General features: G+C 44.0%; 1 protein-coding gene across 1 annotated transcript in view; it reads right to left on the bottom strand.

Moving 5' to 3' along the window:
- Window positions 1–17,268, bottom strand: part of LOC119378154 (ran-binding protein 9) — a 55,847-nt gene that overhangs the window by 34,135 nt on the left and 4,444 nt on the right. The window contains exons 4-6 of the mRNA XM_037647390.2: window positions 13,945–14,046; window positions 13,768–13,850; window positions 6,103–6,215 (exon numbers count right to left, since the gene is read on the bottom strand). Coding sequence (XP_037503318.1) covers window positions 6,103–6,215; window positions 13,768–13,850; window positions 13,945–14,046 — 298 coding nt within the window. The remainder of the gene's footprint in view (window positions 1–6,102; window positions 6,216–13,767; window positions 13,851–13,944; window positions 14,047–17,268) is intronic.

A 17,268-nucleotide genomic window follows, 5' to 3' on the forward strand; every position in this document is an offset into this window, starting at 1 on the left:
ATGTTGCAGAAACATCCGTGTGCCTCGGTGATCGTTGCACGTACAGGTGCTGTGGACAGCGGTAAGAGCGACGCCTCCGACAACGCGGTTGAGCAGCCTACCCAGGTCTTTTTTTCTCAACCCGCTTATAACAATTATTGGTTATAACGATGGGATTTCCTTGGCACTTTGATGTCATTATAAGTGGACTGCACTGTACAGTAATAGTTCGTTAACTTTCACTCCACATCTTGAAAAATCAATCGAGTTGGAATTTTCAGCAGCATCAAAGCATTTCACATATCTGCCATTTATTGCCCTTTATCTTGAAGCATTTCTGCACCAAACTGTGGATGATATGATATTACAGATCTCAATAATAATACAGTCGAGTCCACTTATAACGATACCGTTTATAACAATATATTGGATGTAACGATGAACAACGATGGTACCGTCCCCTTTTGTATGCTTTGTACGGTAATATCAACCGCTTATTACGTGCTCCAGTGCCGAGATATCGGACACAGCGATCGAATCCGTCTACAGCACACACCGAAAATGGCTCTCCGTGCAGACAGCATGCACCGCAATGCGCCTCGCACCCCGTCCTCCCCCTCAGAAAACAGTCAACTGCGCCGCTTACAAGGAAGTGAGAGGAGCAAGAGCTTCCTTCCAAACTCGCTTCCCGGAGCCGCCGCTTTGGCCTCACCCGTGCACTTGGTCGCACCACTCACTCACTTACTCACTCGCCTGTTGTGTGCGCCGTGCTTTGAATGTCTTTCTCCACAACTGACTCCGTTTAACATTTCGCCGTGGATGGGACGTCATGGCTGACGTACCGGTGTCCTTTCCTGTCAAGGGGTGCCAGAGTTGTGATCGGCGCATAACGAAGATGCGTCGGGTCTGGATGACTTTCTTTATGCAGACAATGTTGTGGAAACGTCCGAGTGCCTCAGTGATTAGGCAATCGTTACGTGTATACATGCTGTGGACAGCGGTGCGAGCGACAACTCTGACAACGCAGATGAGCAGCCTACCCAGGTCTTTTTTTTTTCTCAAATCGCTTATCACAATTATCGGTTATAACGATGGGATTTCCTTGGCACTTGGATATCTTTATAAGTGGACTGCACTGTAACAACAACAACAACAACAACAACAACAACAACAATAATAATAATATAATAAATTAATATTATAATAATAATATTATTATTATAATTTGGGGTTTTACGTGCTAAACCATGGTATGATTATGAGGCACGCTGTAGTGGAGGGCTCCGGAAAATATGGAACATCTGGTGTTCTTTAACATGCACTGACATAGAAGGTCATATGAATGTTCTGAATGCACTTTTTTTTTGTAGTGGTCAATCAGCATGAAATATGGCCAGAACGCAGGCCCGTCTATCCAGATGAAGTGTAGAACTTCAAAATTCCCCTGTTAACCAGGTGGTATCCTCATAACCACTGCTAGCAACCTTCTCCAGACAGGCTTTCCTTGCTTCACTGCAATGACGACATTTGGCTTTAATGGTCCGCTTTCAGGCATTCTTTGGATTCTTCTCTAATCTTGTCTGGTTGATTAGAGTCAAATGGATCAAGAGTTGGAAAAATGCTCAGCTAATGTAGAACATACTTGAAGTTTTTGTCTCCTTTGTTGCACCACAATATAGCTCTAGAAGTGGCGATTTCCAATGAAGTGAAAGGATTTGGCTGAGCACTGGTGAAAATGAAAGAATGGGCGGGCACTGGCCCATTCAGAGCTAGTGCTCTCTTGTTTTTACATCGGGAATGCTCAACATCTGGGTAAATCTTGTTGACACTCGCATCAGTCATGCAGGAGGCCTATACATTAACCATGTCCTGATACGAATAATTTCTCACAGTCCACATATGAAAAATAAAGCGTAATATTGCAACCAAGATGTCGAAAACTTAAAGGGGTCGTGAAAAGAAAATGAAGCTGCCCGGTTGTAATTTTCCCTGCTTTAACAAAGATTAGACATGCCGATTCCGAAATATTTCGGTGCAATATTCAGTCTGTAATTAATGACACCTGTTTGAAATTGCAGTTTAATTGAGCTCCCAAACGACTGTGTGGAACTACCGGCCGCCTTAGGCACTAACTTCTCTTATCGTGACGTCACGGTAAGGGAAGTTTTAAACACTGCGTTAGCTTTGATTTGCTCTAAAATAATAGATTTATAGAAACCTTGAAAAGAAACAAATAACAGAGCAACTTTTGCGCTTTGAGTTATATATACTGCGTACACTGCACATGATCTGCTTGCTTCCGCTTTCAAGTACATCCGGGATCCGTCGCGTGTGTATTCTTGCCTTCGCTCGCTCGATGCTGCGTCCCAGTTTTTTCTTTCTGGTTGCGTTGTTCTGTTCTGTTCTGTTCTAACTGTTTTGCTGTGGAGAGGTTGAGGTCCATATTGCCTCGGCTACTCCATATCACGAAGTTATGCAGCGAAAAAAAAAAAAAAAAAGAATAATACTGAACGGTACCTAAACATGAACAATCCGCACACTGAAACCACTTCAAATATCATACCAATACACAGTTTGCTTGCAGCAGTTCACACTGTCATAAACTGTTCACCCGCACACCTTCCTTTTCTACTATCAGTATATGCACTAACACCTTTCATATAAATCAATCCCTGGCTGTCTATCACAGGCGCTTATCCAGTCCGGTCTCCACTAAAAAATCTGTCAGGAAGATGTTCGCCTTTTTCTTTTTACGGCATGTTTTGGGTGGCTTAGTCCTCGCTATGCCAACTGTGTGCGTCATAAAATCTTAAAGGCCTTACGGTGACGTCTTTACTGCGTATGATGCTACTGTATGATGCTACGAACCTCGGCCAGCTATGGCTCAGCAAACATCGCTGCGTCGCCATGCTTTGTCGACGACAGAGACTTTTCATTGGCAGACTTAAAGTGACGTCAGCTGTATAGTTGAGGGGAACGTGAGAAGGGGATCGTAATTGTGCTTTTACAGCTATTAAATGAAGCCGGATGATGAAACGAATCGAGGTATAGTATTGAATGGACGGCCAGGATTCCGAATATACACGTAGTTGAAAATTTTCGGAAAACGTTTCACGACCCCTTTAACTGTGGAAGTGAAGCATCGGGCATGGTGAGGTTCAGAATTCAGGTTGACAACGGTACACAGACATTCCTTCATAGTTGCTGTTGGACATGTCTGGTTTAGCGTGCATGTTGAGGTATACTACAAGTTCTGTGCGTGCTTCCACACTGATCAAGTTACAACCCAATGTTGGACCAAGAAAATCATTCTCACATCCTCTCCACTCTGTTTCTGATGAACTACATGCAAGTTTATGTGCTTAAAGGTGGATAGCAAAGCAAGCACTGCAAACTATTGTTACAATGTGCCACCATACTGTCAATGTGCCCAAGCACCGGTTTCGCGATTGCTGTCCAGGAATGCAATGTGTGTTCTCATCAAATACAGTAGAACTTTGGTGATACGATCACAGCTCGTACGAATTTCAGGGTGATATGAATTTTACTGTAGTCCTGGCCAAGGCCCATTACTCTTCAATGTAACGGAGTACGGTTGTTGTGAACCGTTTTTCACCTCGCGACGTTTGATACGAACGTATGCTACCGCACAGGTTCACCCATGCTGCCGCAAAAGACATGGCAATCACGCGCGGCTGTTGGAGACCAAGCGCGGGCATTCACACATGCTGCCAGTTTGTCAGAGTCGGCCATCAGTGGCGCATGGTATTCTCCGAGATTGTGCACGCAAATCTTGGAGGCCCTAATGTGCCTTCGCGTGCCTTCATGTTTAGATTACAGATGGTGCTGCCGTCGCTGTTTTTTTTTTCCCCATCTCAACGCATTGACGCGTGCTGCTGTGCTCGAGGCGGCGATGTTGGACTGTGTTTACACGTGCCTGCCACGTCGATGCAAGCTATGTCCTCGCAATCAGACATCCTATGAAAGGTGGATGAGGACCGAAAGAGGAAGCGGACGGTCTTGGCGAAGGAGCTAGGCCTCGCAACGTCAACATGCAAAATTTTTTGGGGACACTCACACCTGCCAGCTCTCTCATTTGGACGGGAGAGGCTTGTATTTTGAGCAAAACTTCCCAAAAACAGCCCCCACATCACCGCGATAAGAAAATAACAACAAAGGTAGCGGTTCTAAAATTTTCTGGCCTTTATCCATCGTGTGCAATGCGCTCTTTAGGTCACTTTTGCAGCAGTACTCCGGTGTCCTGCGGAAAAACGTACTAAGATTAGGAAGGGGCTACTAGCTGCATGGAGGAAGGAATACTAAGGAGAGGCCCTGACGTCACATTCGTGAAGCCTCCACATCGCAAACACCCGCATCGCCTCCTAGCGAAGGAGCAGCGAAAGATTTCGCGATTTCCGTCGCGACGTTTGCAAGCGCATGCGCGCATCGCAAAACTTTGCAGCCTTTTTTCGTTTGTTTGTTTTTCGCCGTGCAAGCGGCGTAGTCGATTCACGCATGCTGCTCCTTCTGTGTGTTCGTTAGGAAAGCTACGCAATGCCCAGCTGTTGCTTATACCCTGTGCAAATCGCGTGCACTGTGGACAGTACCAGGTGTCACTTTTCATGTGTACGTATACGTTCGCTTCATTACTGATCACTAAGGCGTGGTATTTGCATGCGGAGCTCTCGGATGAGCGCTCTGTAGCTCCTTACTCGTTGTGTCAACTCGGAACACATGTAAAGTTTTGTTTTTGGCGTCTGACGCGCCGTACATACCATGCGCTGAAGGCATCGTACGTTTTAGAGGCTGTGTCGATCAAACAAAAGGGCAATACTTTTGTTGTCGTTATCGGACTACGCGATGTATGTATTGTGCGGTGTGCGCTCGCTGCGTGCTTGTGCTGTGTGCGCACTGTGTGTGCACTTTACGTGCACAATCGTGTATACAATGAAGCGGTGTCCTTTTTTCGACGCGAAGTTACATCAACTATAGGTTGGCGTTGCGCCGAATAGCTACTGCGCTCACTCCGTATACACGAGCAAAGAACCGCTAATCGGGCAATAGATCTGGAAATCGGGCTACGAGAAAGTTAAAGAAAGGCCTAATGCCCAGTAGAGCGCGTCAGTCACTGCTAGGTGAGTTCGAATACGATGAGGCAGGGGCAGAATGTTTTTTATTACGGCACGTACCAGTACTTTCTGTACTGTTGTAGAAAAACGCTCCACGAAGAATTTTAGCACGCAGTGCTCAGGCCTGCCACGCACGAACAGCCTGGTAAACATTTGCTTGCAACGTTTAGTGCGTGCGAACCGCACAATACGCGCTAAGTTTACACCGGGACTACAAATCCGAGTAGAAGCGAACGACCGCGGAGCGCTCGCCGCGGGGCGTCTGCTGTTTTGTTTGTCCCATACCGGTTTGTTTGCCCCATAAATCTGACGTCACTTCCGTCACACTTTTCGCAATGCATTGGGATACGATAGGGCCTCTCCTTAGTTTTTCCGTCCTCCATGACTAGCTGTCATGGGTCGTAACACATCTGGTTCCACGCACGCACCGTATATTTACGACTACAAGTATGATCAGTGACGCCTAGAAACTCTGCTAGCAATCCGTCCGAGCTGTTCATGATGTTGCTGCAGCCCTTCGAAACAGTAAATGAAAACACACGCCAGCTTTCTTTTGTCGCATACTGATTTTCCATGTTTTCTGGTGATACGAATTTCAGATGATACGAATATTTTTCATTACAGTGCGAGATTCGTATCACCGAGGTTTTACTGTATTTTCTTTTGTCAACTTATTATCAATTTGCGAGTGTCTTCCTGAGCACTAGACCAGAAATATGCTAGTAACTATTTCAACAGTAGGTACCTGGCGGCCGCAATTTTCTGCCTCTCACAACAGCGGCAGATGCTCAACTATTTCGCCAAGGTGTGGTGGGACAAGGTGCTCCAAGAGACTTCAGAGATCATTATGGCGGCGACCTTTTGAGATGAGAACCCATACACACCCGAGCGCTTTGGTGGAGTACTTCTCTATCCATTATAAAAAGCTGGGGAGTTCCCAGCAGACTGCTTCCAGTTTGTAAATCTAAATAGAAATAACTCGCAGAGAACTTACTTTGCCGATTTTTAATGGAAGAAAGGTCTTCGTCAAATGACTGGCCAGTACTTCGAGCAAAGGCTTCTGCTGTGGCACAATAACCATGGTGAATCAGGTAAGTCTGGACAACTCTGCAAGGGAAAAAATAATAAAAATAAAAATATATAAACAAATAACTGAACACAAGTAGACAATTATAGCATCAACAAATTGATTGTCGAAACAAGCAGGCGTTATCGAAAATTTTTTCACTCATCTGGGGATGATCCATACTACTTAAAATCCTTGTAGCATTCAAAAACTATTTTAAGAAAATGATACATCTAGCTCCATCCACTGTGAAAATGTAGTTTGTAGCTTACACATACCAAAGCCCAGAAACAATGTAACCAGAACAGATACTAATTGAACATCCAGCAAAACTACAGAAACAAAGTACACAAATGAAAAAACCTTTTATATCACCTTGGTGCAGGTATTGTGCTTCAGTAATGCACACGATGAGACCAACGGGAAATCATCAGTGTCGAGAAAAATGTGTCAAGCATCGTAATGCGCCGACTTGCACACTGTGTCTTAACTTTGCAGTGTCTTATTCCACTTGCTCAAGCATGTGTCTACTGACTAACGGTTAGCTATGGGCCTTTGTGTTAAAAGCTGCGAATTCGACTATGTAAAAAAAACGCGCCCACAGCAGTGGAGCCAAGGCACACGCCAGTTTGCAGAAAACAGCACCTATACCTTGAACAATAGCAGATGAAATATTTCTCAAAAACTGAAAAGAGTGACGAATCATGATGTAACAGTGCAAGGTCAGCTGCCTTGACACACTTGGTATGCTGATCAGCAAGAACTGCTTTATGAATAACAAAGAATACCACGTATGCGATACCTTCAACAGGCCTAATCGAGGCTGACAATTTGCAATGTTTTAGGTTTGTCTGGTACTGATCAAAAGTACTTGAAGGCTGTCATACTTGTTATATCAAAGAAATCTTGACTGCAGCACCACTGCAGTCACTGAAACCAAGTCCGTTAAGAATTGATAAAGAGCTTCGTATTTAAAGAGTGCTTGTGCTCTACATGTTCTCATCGGCACAATTGAACCGCTACTATAATATTGAGAAAAAAGATGTGCTTGGGCTAGTATTATAAGGATTTTTATTCTCACTAACAAAATTACAGCCGAACCTGGTTTTACCGAACCTGAACAAGACCAAAGAATAGTTTGATGATATATCGTGCTTATTGGCGCAAGGGCCATTTGATGGCCAAAGAGCGCCAAGACATGATAACGAAACTGAACAATGGTCATGTTACCTGGCTGTATAGCGGCCTAAAATTCCTCGCGCTAAAGGCGGGTAAAACATATATGTAATAAAATCATGAGAGCGACGTGAAGCATGGACATGGAGAATGAATGGCAAGTGGTCATGATGGTAAAACAATAGTGATATGGTGGGAGCACGAATGCCTCCTCAAGGCCTTTGAGATCAAAGGCAGGGAGGCAGGTGCTTTCTCCAGCATAGCTACCGTAGCAACAACCTCTTTTCAGAGGTCGTGCTACGGATTCCCTGGGTATATGACGTGAAAACTATCGACGTCTTTAAAAAACGCGAACAGTGACTGATGTTTAAAAACGGCTTCCCTACCGACGAACATTGACGGGTGTAGTGGTAATTGTTGCCGGTAGGGTAGTAGGAAGTGTCGTTTTCTAAGCGTTTCTAGTCCCTTACACTGTATTAAAATGTGAATTACGGTTAGTGTTTCACCACATCTCTCACACATGGGTGGATCACCACCAGATAGAAGGTGTGAGTGTGTACTGTGTGTGTGTCCTATTCTTATCCTGGTAAGTGTTACTTCTGTGCGGCGTGACTGTGTTACTGACGGCCAATACGCGATATGTGGCTTGATAAGATGAAGTTTATTTTGTGTTTGCGTGTCCCACGACCGCTGCCAGTGATCTCGGAGCTTTCTTTTAATGAAGGGTTTTAGGTCGAGTGCAGGGACAGCTATGGATGTATCGGCGGTAGCATTTTCGTGGGCAGAAGCAGCTAGCTGGTCCGCCAAGACGTTTCCTCTAATGTCGCGGTGCCCTGGCACCCAGCACACTACGACATGCTGTTTGAGCGCGTAGACCGTGCATAGAGTTGTGTAAACCGAGACTAGGACAGGGTTCTTGTGCTTTTTAAGATTTTTCAGAGCTTTTACTACGCTTAGCGAATCAGTGTATATCACTGCACTTTGTAGTTTATTTTCTTTAATATGTTTGATGGCCGCAAATATCGCGTATGCTTCAGCTGTAAAAATACTTGTATTGGGGTGCAGAACGCCTACATCTGAAAAGGATGGGCCAACCGCTGCGTAGGACACAGAAGTGTGAGACTTCGAGGCATCGGTAAAAAATTCTGGGAAAGTGTACTTGTGCTGGAGTTCAAGGAAGTGTGTACGGATATGTGCAGCAGGCGCGTGCTTAGTAACTTCCATGAATGATATATCGCAGTCTACGAGTGTCCACTGCCACGGCGGGGGATATGCAGCGGGAGCCACCAGACGGTGTTCAAGAAGCGGCACACCCATTTCTTCAGATAGGCCCCTCACACGAAGTGCGTAGGGCTTTCTCATGGCAGGACGGTTTTCAAACAGGACAGAACTGGACAAATCATTTATAGTAGAGTGTAACGGGTGTTCGTTGTTCGCGTTCACCTTGAGGAAATATACAAAAGATAGGTAGGATCTCTGGAGGTGTAACGACCACTCGTTTGATTCAACGTAAAGGCTTTCTACGGGGCTAGTACGAAAAGCACCCGTTGAAAGGCGAATGCCTAGATGATGGACAGGGTCAAGCATCTTCAAGGCGCTTGGTGTCGCAGAGTGATAGGTTATCGCCCCGTAATCTAGGCGCGTGCGTATGAGGCTTCTATAGAGATTCATCAGGCACTTTCTGTCACTTCCCCAGGTAGTGCGTGACAACACTTTCAGAACATTCATGGTTTTTATGCATTTGTTTTTGATGTACTTGATATGTGGTATAAAGGTAAGCTTCGTGTCTAAGATTAGCCCTAGGAATTTATGTTCTGTATTTACCGACAGACGTTGACCATACAGGTTGATGTCTGGATCGGGGTGAGTGCCTCTCTTTCTGGAGAATAAGATAATCGTGCTTTTCTGTGGATTTAGTCGGAACCCGTTTTCCTCTGCCCATTTAGAAACCTTGTTCAAACCAAGCTGAACCTGCCGCTCACACATAGCAAGATTACAAGACTTAGAGCCAATCTGCACATCATCGACGTACGTAGAATAGAACATGTTACGCGGGATGTACAGTCGCAGCGAGTTCATTTTGATAATAAAAAGTGTACAGCTCAATACACCACCTTGCGGAACTCCTGTCTCTTGGACAAATACTCGGGACAGAACATTGCCCACTCGAACACGGAATGTCCGATTGGACAAGTAACTATCGATTATGGTGAACATCCTACCTCGTATACCTAAATGTGAGATGTCTCGAAGTATGCCAAAGCGCCATGTGGTATCATAGGCCTTTTCCATATCGAGGAACACAGATAGAAAGAATTGTTTGTGGACGAAAGCATCACGGATTTGTGCCTCGATACGTAGCAGGTGGTCAGTTGTGGATCTACCTTCTCGAAACCCGCATTGGTATGGGTCAAGTAGACAGTTCGTTTCAAGGAAGTGTAGGAGTCGCCTGTTTATCATCTTTTCGAAAACCTTGCACAGACAGCTTGTTAGGGCTATAGGCCTGTAATTGGAAACTGAGGATGGGTCCTTGCCCTGTTTTAAAATAGGAATAATAATAGCTTCTTTCCAGGCAGAGGGGATCTCGCCGGAAAGCCAAACAGCATTATACAAGGAAAGGAGGGTTTTTTGGGTTTCAGACGGCAGGTGTTTCAACATTTCATATACAACACGGTCGGAGCCTGGGGCGGAATTATTGCAGCAATTAAGCGATGCTTGTAGCTCAGCTATGCAGAAAGGTTCATTGTATGCTTCGTTATTTGTGGATTTGCGCTCTAGTTTCTGTCTTTCGATTCTTGTTTTGTATCGTTGGAAGGCTTCAGTATAGTGCGACGAGCTCGACACCTGTTCGAAGTGTGCGCCGAGGAAGTTTGCCTGGTCTTCCAAGCTGTCGCCTTGTGTGTTAACTAGAGGAAGTGAATGTGCTTGTCTGCCTGCTACCCTACTAACCATGTTCCAGACTTTAGCCTCCTGTGTATATGAATTGATACCCGATAAAAACTTCTGCCAACTTTCCCTTCTTGCCTGTCGGCGCGTTCTCCTGCCTTGGGACTTTATGTTCTTAAAACTGTCCAGATTCTCAGCTGTCGGGGAGTCCCGAAGCAGCCTCCATGCCTTGTTTTGTTTTTTGCGCGCGTTTCGGCACTCAGTGTTCCACCACGGCACACGTCTTTTGCCGGGCAGTCCACTTGTTTGTGGTATACACTTAGTTGCAGCATCAATCAAAAAAGCAGTAAAATATTCTACAGCTTCATCCATGCTTAAAGCACACATGTCGTTCCAACTTAGGAGAGCCACTTTACGAAAATGTTCCCAATCTGCTTTGTCAATTTGCCATTTGGGAACCTGTGGAGGACATTCATTTACTATTGGTGTGCTGAGAACTACAGGAAAGTGATCACTTCCGTAAGGATTATTAATGACTTTCCATTTGAGGAGGGGTAGAAGTGATGGAGATGTGATGCTGAGGTCTATGGCCGAGTAGGTATTGTTGGCGAGGCTATAATATGTTGGCTCTTTTTGATTCAGAAGACATGCGTCGGAAGAGAAAAGGAAATGTTCAATAAGACGACCTCGCGCATCGCAGCGAGAGTCACCCCATAGACAGCTATGTGCATTAAAGTCCCCAAGTACCAGATACGGTTCTGGAAGTTCATCTATTAGTGATTGGAATTCATGTTTATGAAGGTGGTAGTGTGGAGGTATGTAGATAGAGCATATGGTGACGAGTTTGTTCAAAAGAACCGCTCGAACAGCCACTGCCTCGAGGGACGTTTGTAGTGGTAAACGTGTGCATGCTACTCCTTGATTAACTATAACGGCTACGCCACCAGATGACGCTACAGCATCATCCCGGTCCTTTCGAAATATAAGATAGTGGCGTAGAAAATTGGTGTTCTTAGCTTTTAGGTGTGTTTCTTGCACACACAGCACTTTTGGCGAGTGTTCGTGTAGCAACTCTTGGATATCGTCAAGGTTTCTTAGAAGACCTCTAACGTTCCATTGTATAATTTGTGTGTCCATTTTGGGTGTAAGTTAGTGCTGCGTGTACTGAAAAACTATTGCCTTAAGTCACAGAACCCTTTCCAGGCCCTGTGATGCGGGCTTTTTCTTTTTTGGCGCGCTCCAACGAGCTACGCCGTTCCTTCGACGCCTGAGACGCCGTTGGGCTTGCCATTGTGTCCATCGCCTCGGTAGAGACGCTGGATGCCCGTTCGCGTGTTACGCGCACGGGTGTTGGAATTTTGGGGCTCTCTGCCTGAGCAGAAGGCCCTGGGCCTGCAGATCCGGAGGCCTGCCTGCCGTTTGGTTGCGGAGCAGCACGGGCTGCTTCCGCTGAGGGGGCGGATGACGCTACCGCCCGTCCACTGTGCGTGGTACGTGCGGTCGCCGCGAACCTTTGTGGCACTGCCCCCTTGCGTGCCACGTCCGCGTACAAATGACCCTGTGCGATAGAGAGGCGTTGGCGCGCCTCCCTAAAAGAGATGTTTTCTGTTACCTTGAGTGTAATTATTTCTTTTTCTTTTTTCCATGTAGGACACGTGCGAGAGTACGCTGCGTGTCCGCCATCGCAGTTTGCGCAGTGGGGAGTTTCAGCACAGTTGTCACTAGGGTGTTCGTGTGAGCTGCACTTGGCACAGGTTTGACGGCCACGGCAGCTCTGGGAGCCGTGACCGAAGCGCTGGCACTTGAAGCAACGCCGCGGGTTCGGTATGTACGGTCTGACCTTTAGTTTCAGGTATCCTGTTTCGATGTGTTCTGGTAGTGTGCTTGTGCCAAAAGTGAGGATTAGATGCCTTGTGAGGATTTCTTTATCATCGCGCCTGATTTTGATCCGCTGTACATTTATCACGTGCTGTTCACTCCAGCCTTCGAGGAGCTCAGTTTCTGTCAGGTCGAGTAGATCTTGGTCGGACACTACGCCTCGGGAGCTGTTAAGGGAACGGTGCGGTGTGACAGAAAGAGGTGTCGTTCCAAAAGAGACGAGTTTGGAGAGATTTTCGAACTGTGTCTTGTTTTGAATTTCAAGGAGAAGGTCACCACTAGCCATTCTTGTCACCTTATAACCTTGGCCAAGTGTATCGGTCAGGCATCTTGAGACAGCAAAAGGAGAAATCGTTCTTGCGTTCTTTTCAAGGTTTTCGCAGTGGATTATGTGGAATCGTGGGAAAATTTCTTTTGGTTTCTGAAAAAAGGTGTCTTCGGTGCGCCCTCTCTTTGTGAGAGGAGGACGATCATGCAGTCGGGGGAAGGAAGCGGAAGCCATAAATTATGTATCAATTCGGCAGCTATGCCAGCCGCCCACCATGGAGCCCAACATGGGGACGCGACAGCACTTAGATGTATATAAGGCATGCCAACGTCAGCTGTACACAGCCACTATAACCAAATATAATGTGCCCAAGAGAGGGCACACACACAAGGTTAACCCTCGCCGCCAGGAAAACGGAAGTAAATAGAAGTGAGGAGAAGACAGGAAAGATGAAAAGTGGGAGAAAAGACGAAGATGTGAGGGGAGAGAGAGACAGGAAAAGGCGACTGCCGATTTCCCCTGGGTGGGTCAGCCCAGGGGTGCCGTCTACGTGAAGCCGGGGCCAAAGGGGTGTGTTGCCTCTGCCGGGGGGCCATAAAGGTCCAATCACCCGGCGTCGGCTCAACCCCCAGGATCCCCTTTTCCCCGGACCAAAGAATAGTTTGCTTTGGTGATAATTCGATAAGAGATATACGCCCTAGGTAGTACCCTACACTACATAACAATTAGTCTTTGCACTATCAGTGAGCTTCCCCACATTACATGGTGATATATTGCAGCGAAGGTCACTACTCTATCCATATTTCGAGATACGCACAGAGTTCAATTTTCTATAGCATGAACGCAATGAAATTCGATGCCTTGTTTGACAGTATCTATCAAAACAATGCCATTTCATAGGCATGAAAATTTCCAATGAAGTGAGAAGTGATCACAGTAATGTGAGAAGTACCACGCTTGCCAGGGTGCAGTTTTCGGAAGTATAATTAATAATTTTTCCAAGAGAAGCACCATTTTCCTAAAGTTTTTCCAGACTCACCAAATTCACTGAGAATTTTCCGATTTAGATACACATCCCATTAAAAGCATTTTGGAGGACAACAAAAATCAAAACAACAAATAAAGGTCTTCATCTTGGTTCCACAGCTGCTGATATACTTATGTTCAAGTAACGATGTTTACATTTTGAATGCACATTTTTAATAATCTTTAAGCCTACATTTACTGATGCTTCAGCGGCAAGAAATGTGTTGAAAATTGGCTTTCTAAAACAGAACAAGTGTGCAGAAAGTTGAAGCTTTTTTTATTCAGAAATGAAGTTCTCTGATAGCTATTGGTATGGGGTGATTAAAATGTCAGACCAAAAGTACTACAGATATGAGTACCTGTGTAATGTAGTCTGCCATTCACCTTGCTTGTCGTTGACTGGAAACCTTTCTATTGTAGTCCTCGTCCGCATCATCAGCTCCTTTAAAAATCAGCCCAACAACATCAGTGTATTAGATGTATTACAGTGAAGTTTAAAAAAAAAACTACCTAATGTACAGTTATAATGACGTTACCTTCATCATGTCTTCAATATCAAAGACAAAGGGAGACTGTCCAAAATTTGCATCCACCACCTCACCTGGTGTTTGCAAACCAACTGTAGGGTACAAATTGGGCTGCAAAAATTAAAATAAGTAAGAAGCCTTTTTAGGACACACACAAAAGACATAGCATTATCTCTAGCTTTGCTGCCAACATTAAGATAAATACTTTATAATAATCTATAAAGAGATTTCCAACATGTTTAGGTCACTTTACCGCCTTGTTACTGCAATCATTAACGGGACCTTTTTTAAATATCAAAGAAAGTGAAAAAGGCATAAAATACAACAGCACTTAAACATGTAAAACAGGCACAAATTAACCATCAACAACTATCAGTCAGCAATTAAAGCAATAACTTTTTAACCCAAATAGAAAGACCTCTGTGGAAAACACACAGACATAACAGCTGAAGCAAGACAATGCCTCCAGACATGAAACAGAAGACCTTTATTTTTTTTTAAGAGTTACTGATGACAGAAAGCCACGTCTACATTAAGCAATGTTTTTCTGTACACCTATCACATAAAATGTATATTTTGGAACAAAAGAGAAGAGTGATGTTTTCTGTTCCACCGGATTACCACTGTTACTGTTCTGCACAAGACATGCATACATGCACCTGAAGTTTGTTGAACGTGGATGACTATTCTACAGCGAAAAAGTCTTGTACTTTCTTGAATGCATGCAAGCACCAGCTATTACTTTGGAAGGTATAGTGATACATGTATTGTAACCAATAATTTTATTTAGCTTTTAGGTAGAGCCCCCAGTAGATGACGTTTACAACTATGGAATATACAACAAAAAGGTGACCATAAGAAGTGCTTGCACTGATTCCCTATCTAATGAAGGCAGCCAATCTGGCTAGAAAAAAAAATAATAATATAGAAAGCCAGGCCTGTGCAGAAGACGCAGCACAGTCACAGCGAAAGCTGTAAGAGTGGCTTTTCTAGAGCCTGTTGTAAACCCTCTCGGGGCAACTAGTAATACAAGTACAAATGCAAGATACCCCCTGCTCCATAATTCATAATTTTTGTGAAGTAGAGAAGTACCCACTATGCCATTGTTCGTCATTCTGCGGAGAAGCGAGGTACCCGCTACACATCTGTAAGGCATTATGTGCACTTTGTTGATGCTGTGGCTGATGATGAAGAATTATGGCTAAGCACTTTGTAATGGGTTGGAAGCATTAAATGACCCACTCGTTACGCAATTTCCATTGTGTGACACCTGGTTGTTATTTTACTCTTCTACCACGCTATATTACATATGTTACCGTGATTCTTTGCCCGACATGTTGCCTGTATAGGACCTTTTGCGAAGAAGCTTCTTGCAAGGTGGCTCTGTGGTAGAATACCCAACTGCCACGCAGAGGGCCCGGGTTCAAATCCCATCCGATCCTGGATACTTTTTTCTTATTTCGTTTTTTTTTTTTCTCATTTCGCGCGACAGCGATTAAGGACACCAGCGACGACAGACTACACTACCAAAATCAGCTGCTGTTGTGATCTCATAACAGCTTTCGCTGTAAAAGGTTATTAAATAATGCATGAAGGGCTTCAGGTGTGAAATGTGAACAATCTCTGAACTGGGGAGTAGATGCAAGAGGACAGATTAGACCACTCCTAAACAGAGTTCCAGAAAGACAATGGCTTTGATAATGATTATAATATACAATGAAAACAGTGAATAACAAAAAGAGCACATAAACAACAGATGGGCATTACTGGCTTGTGTTAAATATGATTGACAATCCTGCTCACTGTTATTGAGGTTCAAGTGTTGCCTGTCTTTACGTGCTCAAGTTTGGCCATAAAAAGTTAGGTTTATAATTCAAACTTTCAGCAGATTTTAAGTCATCATCACTAAAATTCAACAACACAGCTGTCGTCATGTTGACAGTGACCACTGGAAGCTAAAGAAGATGCCCGAACTATAAAGCAGTCACTTTATTCTATGCCAAATGCCATAATATAAATGTAATTATTCAACCCAAACAGCGCTTTTTTATTATCGGTCTCCTTAGTTGTATGTTGGAGCTGAAAAACACTGTAGTGCATGTGTTCAATTTATTGCTTTGAACTGTTTTCGGAAGTTTACAACAGAAAACCAGAGCTTGCTATGCATTTGTTTGACAATATCAAGACAACTGGATACAGAGTACTTTTATCGTGATGCCCAAGCCAACATGATATACAGTATACCATTGTATTTATGCTGTGTTATTTGTATGAAAAAGTAGGTAAAATACTGCTGCGTGTGGAACCACCACCACAAGTGAAATTAAAAAATTGTGCCAACCTCTGTGCATCCTGCAGTTTATTTGATGAAAATAAAGTTATTTACACAATGCTAGACAACTTGTATCAAGCACTAACTTGTGCACAAAGCTACAGTAAACGAAACATGTTATTTGTATGTGTGCCCAATTATTTTATTTATAAGTGATTCAACAGTACACTGTTTAAAATTGTTGAATATTTGACCTTATAAATGTGACCCAAAGGGGTTAACCCTCAAGGGCGGGTCATATTTTTTCACCAAATGCGACCCCCCATGGTTGTATTTTTTAAATTTGAGAGTTAAAATCATTACTTTGACTTCTTTCAAAGGAAGAAGAAAAAAAATAAAAGGAAACAAAACGAGAAAGAATGAAAAATAAGGATAAGTTTTTTTTGGGGTGACTATTAAGCGACAAAAAATTTCTTTCTTGCGTATATAGATGCCTTGCATATTCATGAATAATAAAAATTAAAATGAGGAAGAAGATGGTATTAATAAAAAGTGTTCACAAGAATAAGTATGTTTCAAAGGCTCGGAAAAATGTGCACATCAGATTACCACCCCTTTTGTATTAGTGAGAATTGTCATGCCGTGCACGCGTCTGAGATAATCGTCGGTCGGATTCCGATATTGAAGTGGCCAGTGATTTCTCATCTGGACAGCTGGCATCCAATGAATCTGATTCCAATTTGATATTTTGGCAGTAGTAGTCCGAATCAACGGAATCACTGCTTGACTCACTTGCACCAGACAAACTGGTGTGCACGCCCATAGCGTCACCGCTGTGAATGTGAGTGCATGCAAGAAAACTCCGGTTGTATACCTGTCTGAAAAACCAAACAGGTGGAAAACTTCCAGTGACCCTTCATCTTAATGTCACGAAAACCCGATTCTTAAGAAAGAATAAAGTGTACCAAATAGACTACAAAGAACTTCTTGATTTCACTTTGCTTAAAACAAAGAAATTGTTTCATAATAATTAAAGGTAACCATTTTTTCAAGACAGTTGT

The sequence above is a fragment of the Rhipicephalus sanguineus genome, chromosome 1, assembly GCF_013339695.2.
Source record: "Rhipicephalus sanguineus isolate Rsan-2018 chromosome 1, BIME_Rsan_1.4, whole genome shotgun sequence".
Classification (NCBI taxonomy): domain Eukaryota; kingdom Metazoa; phylum Arthropoda; class Arachnida; order Ixodida; family Ixodidae; genus Rhipicephalus; species Rhipicephalus sanguineus.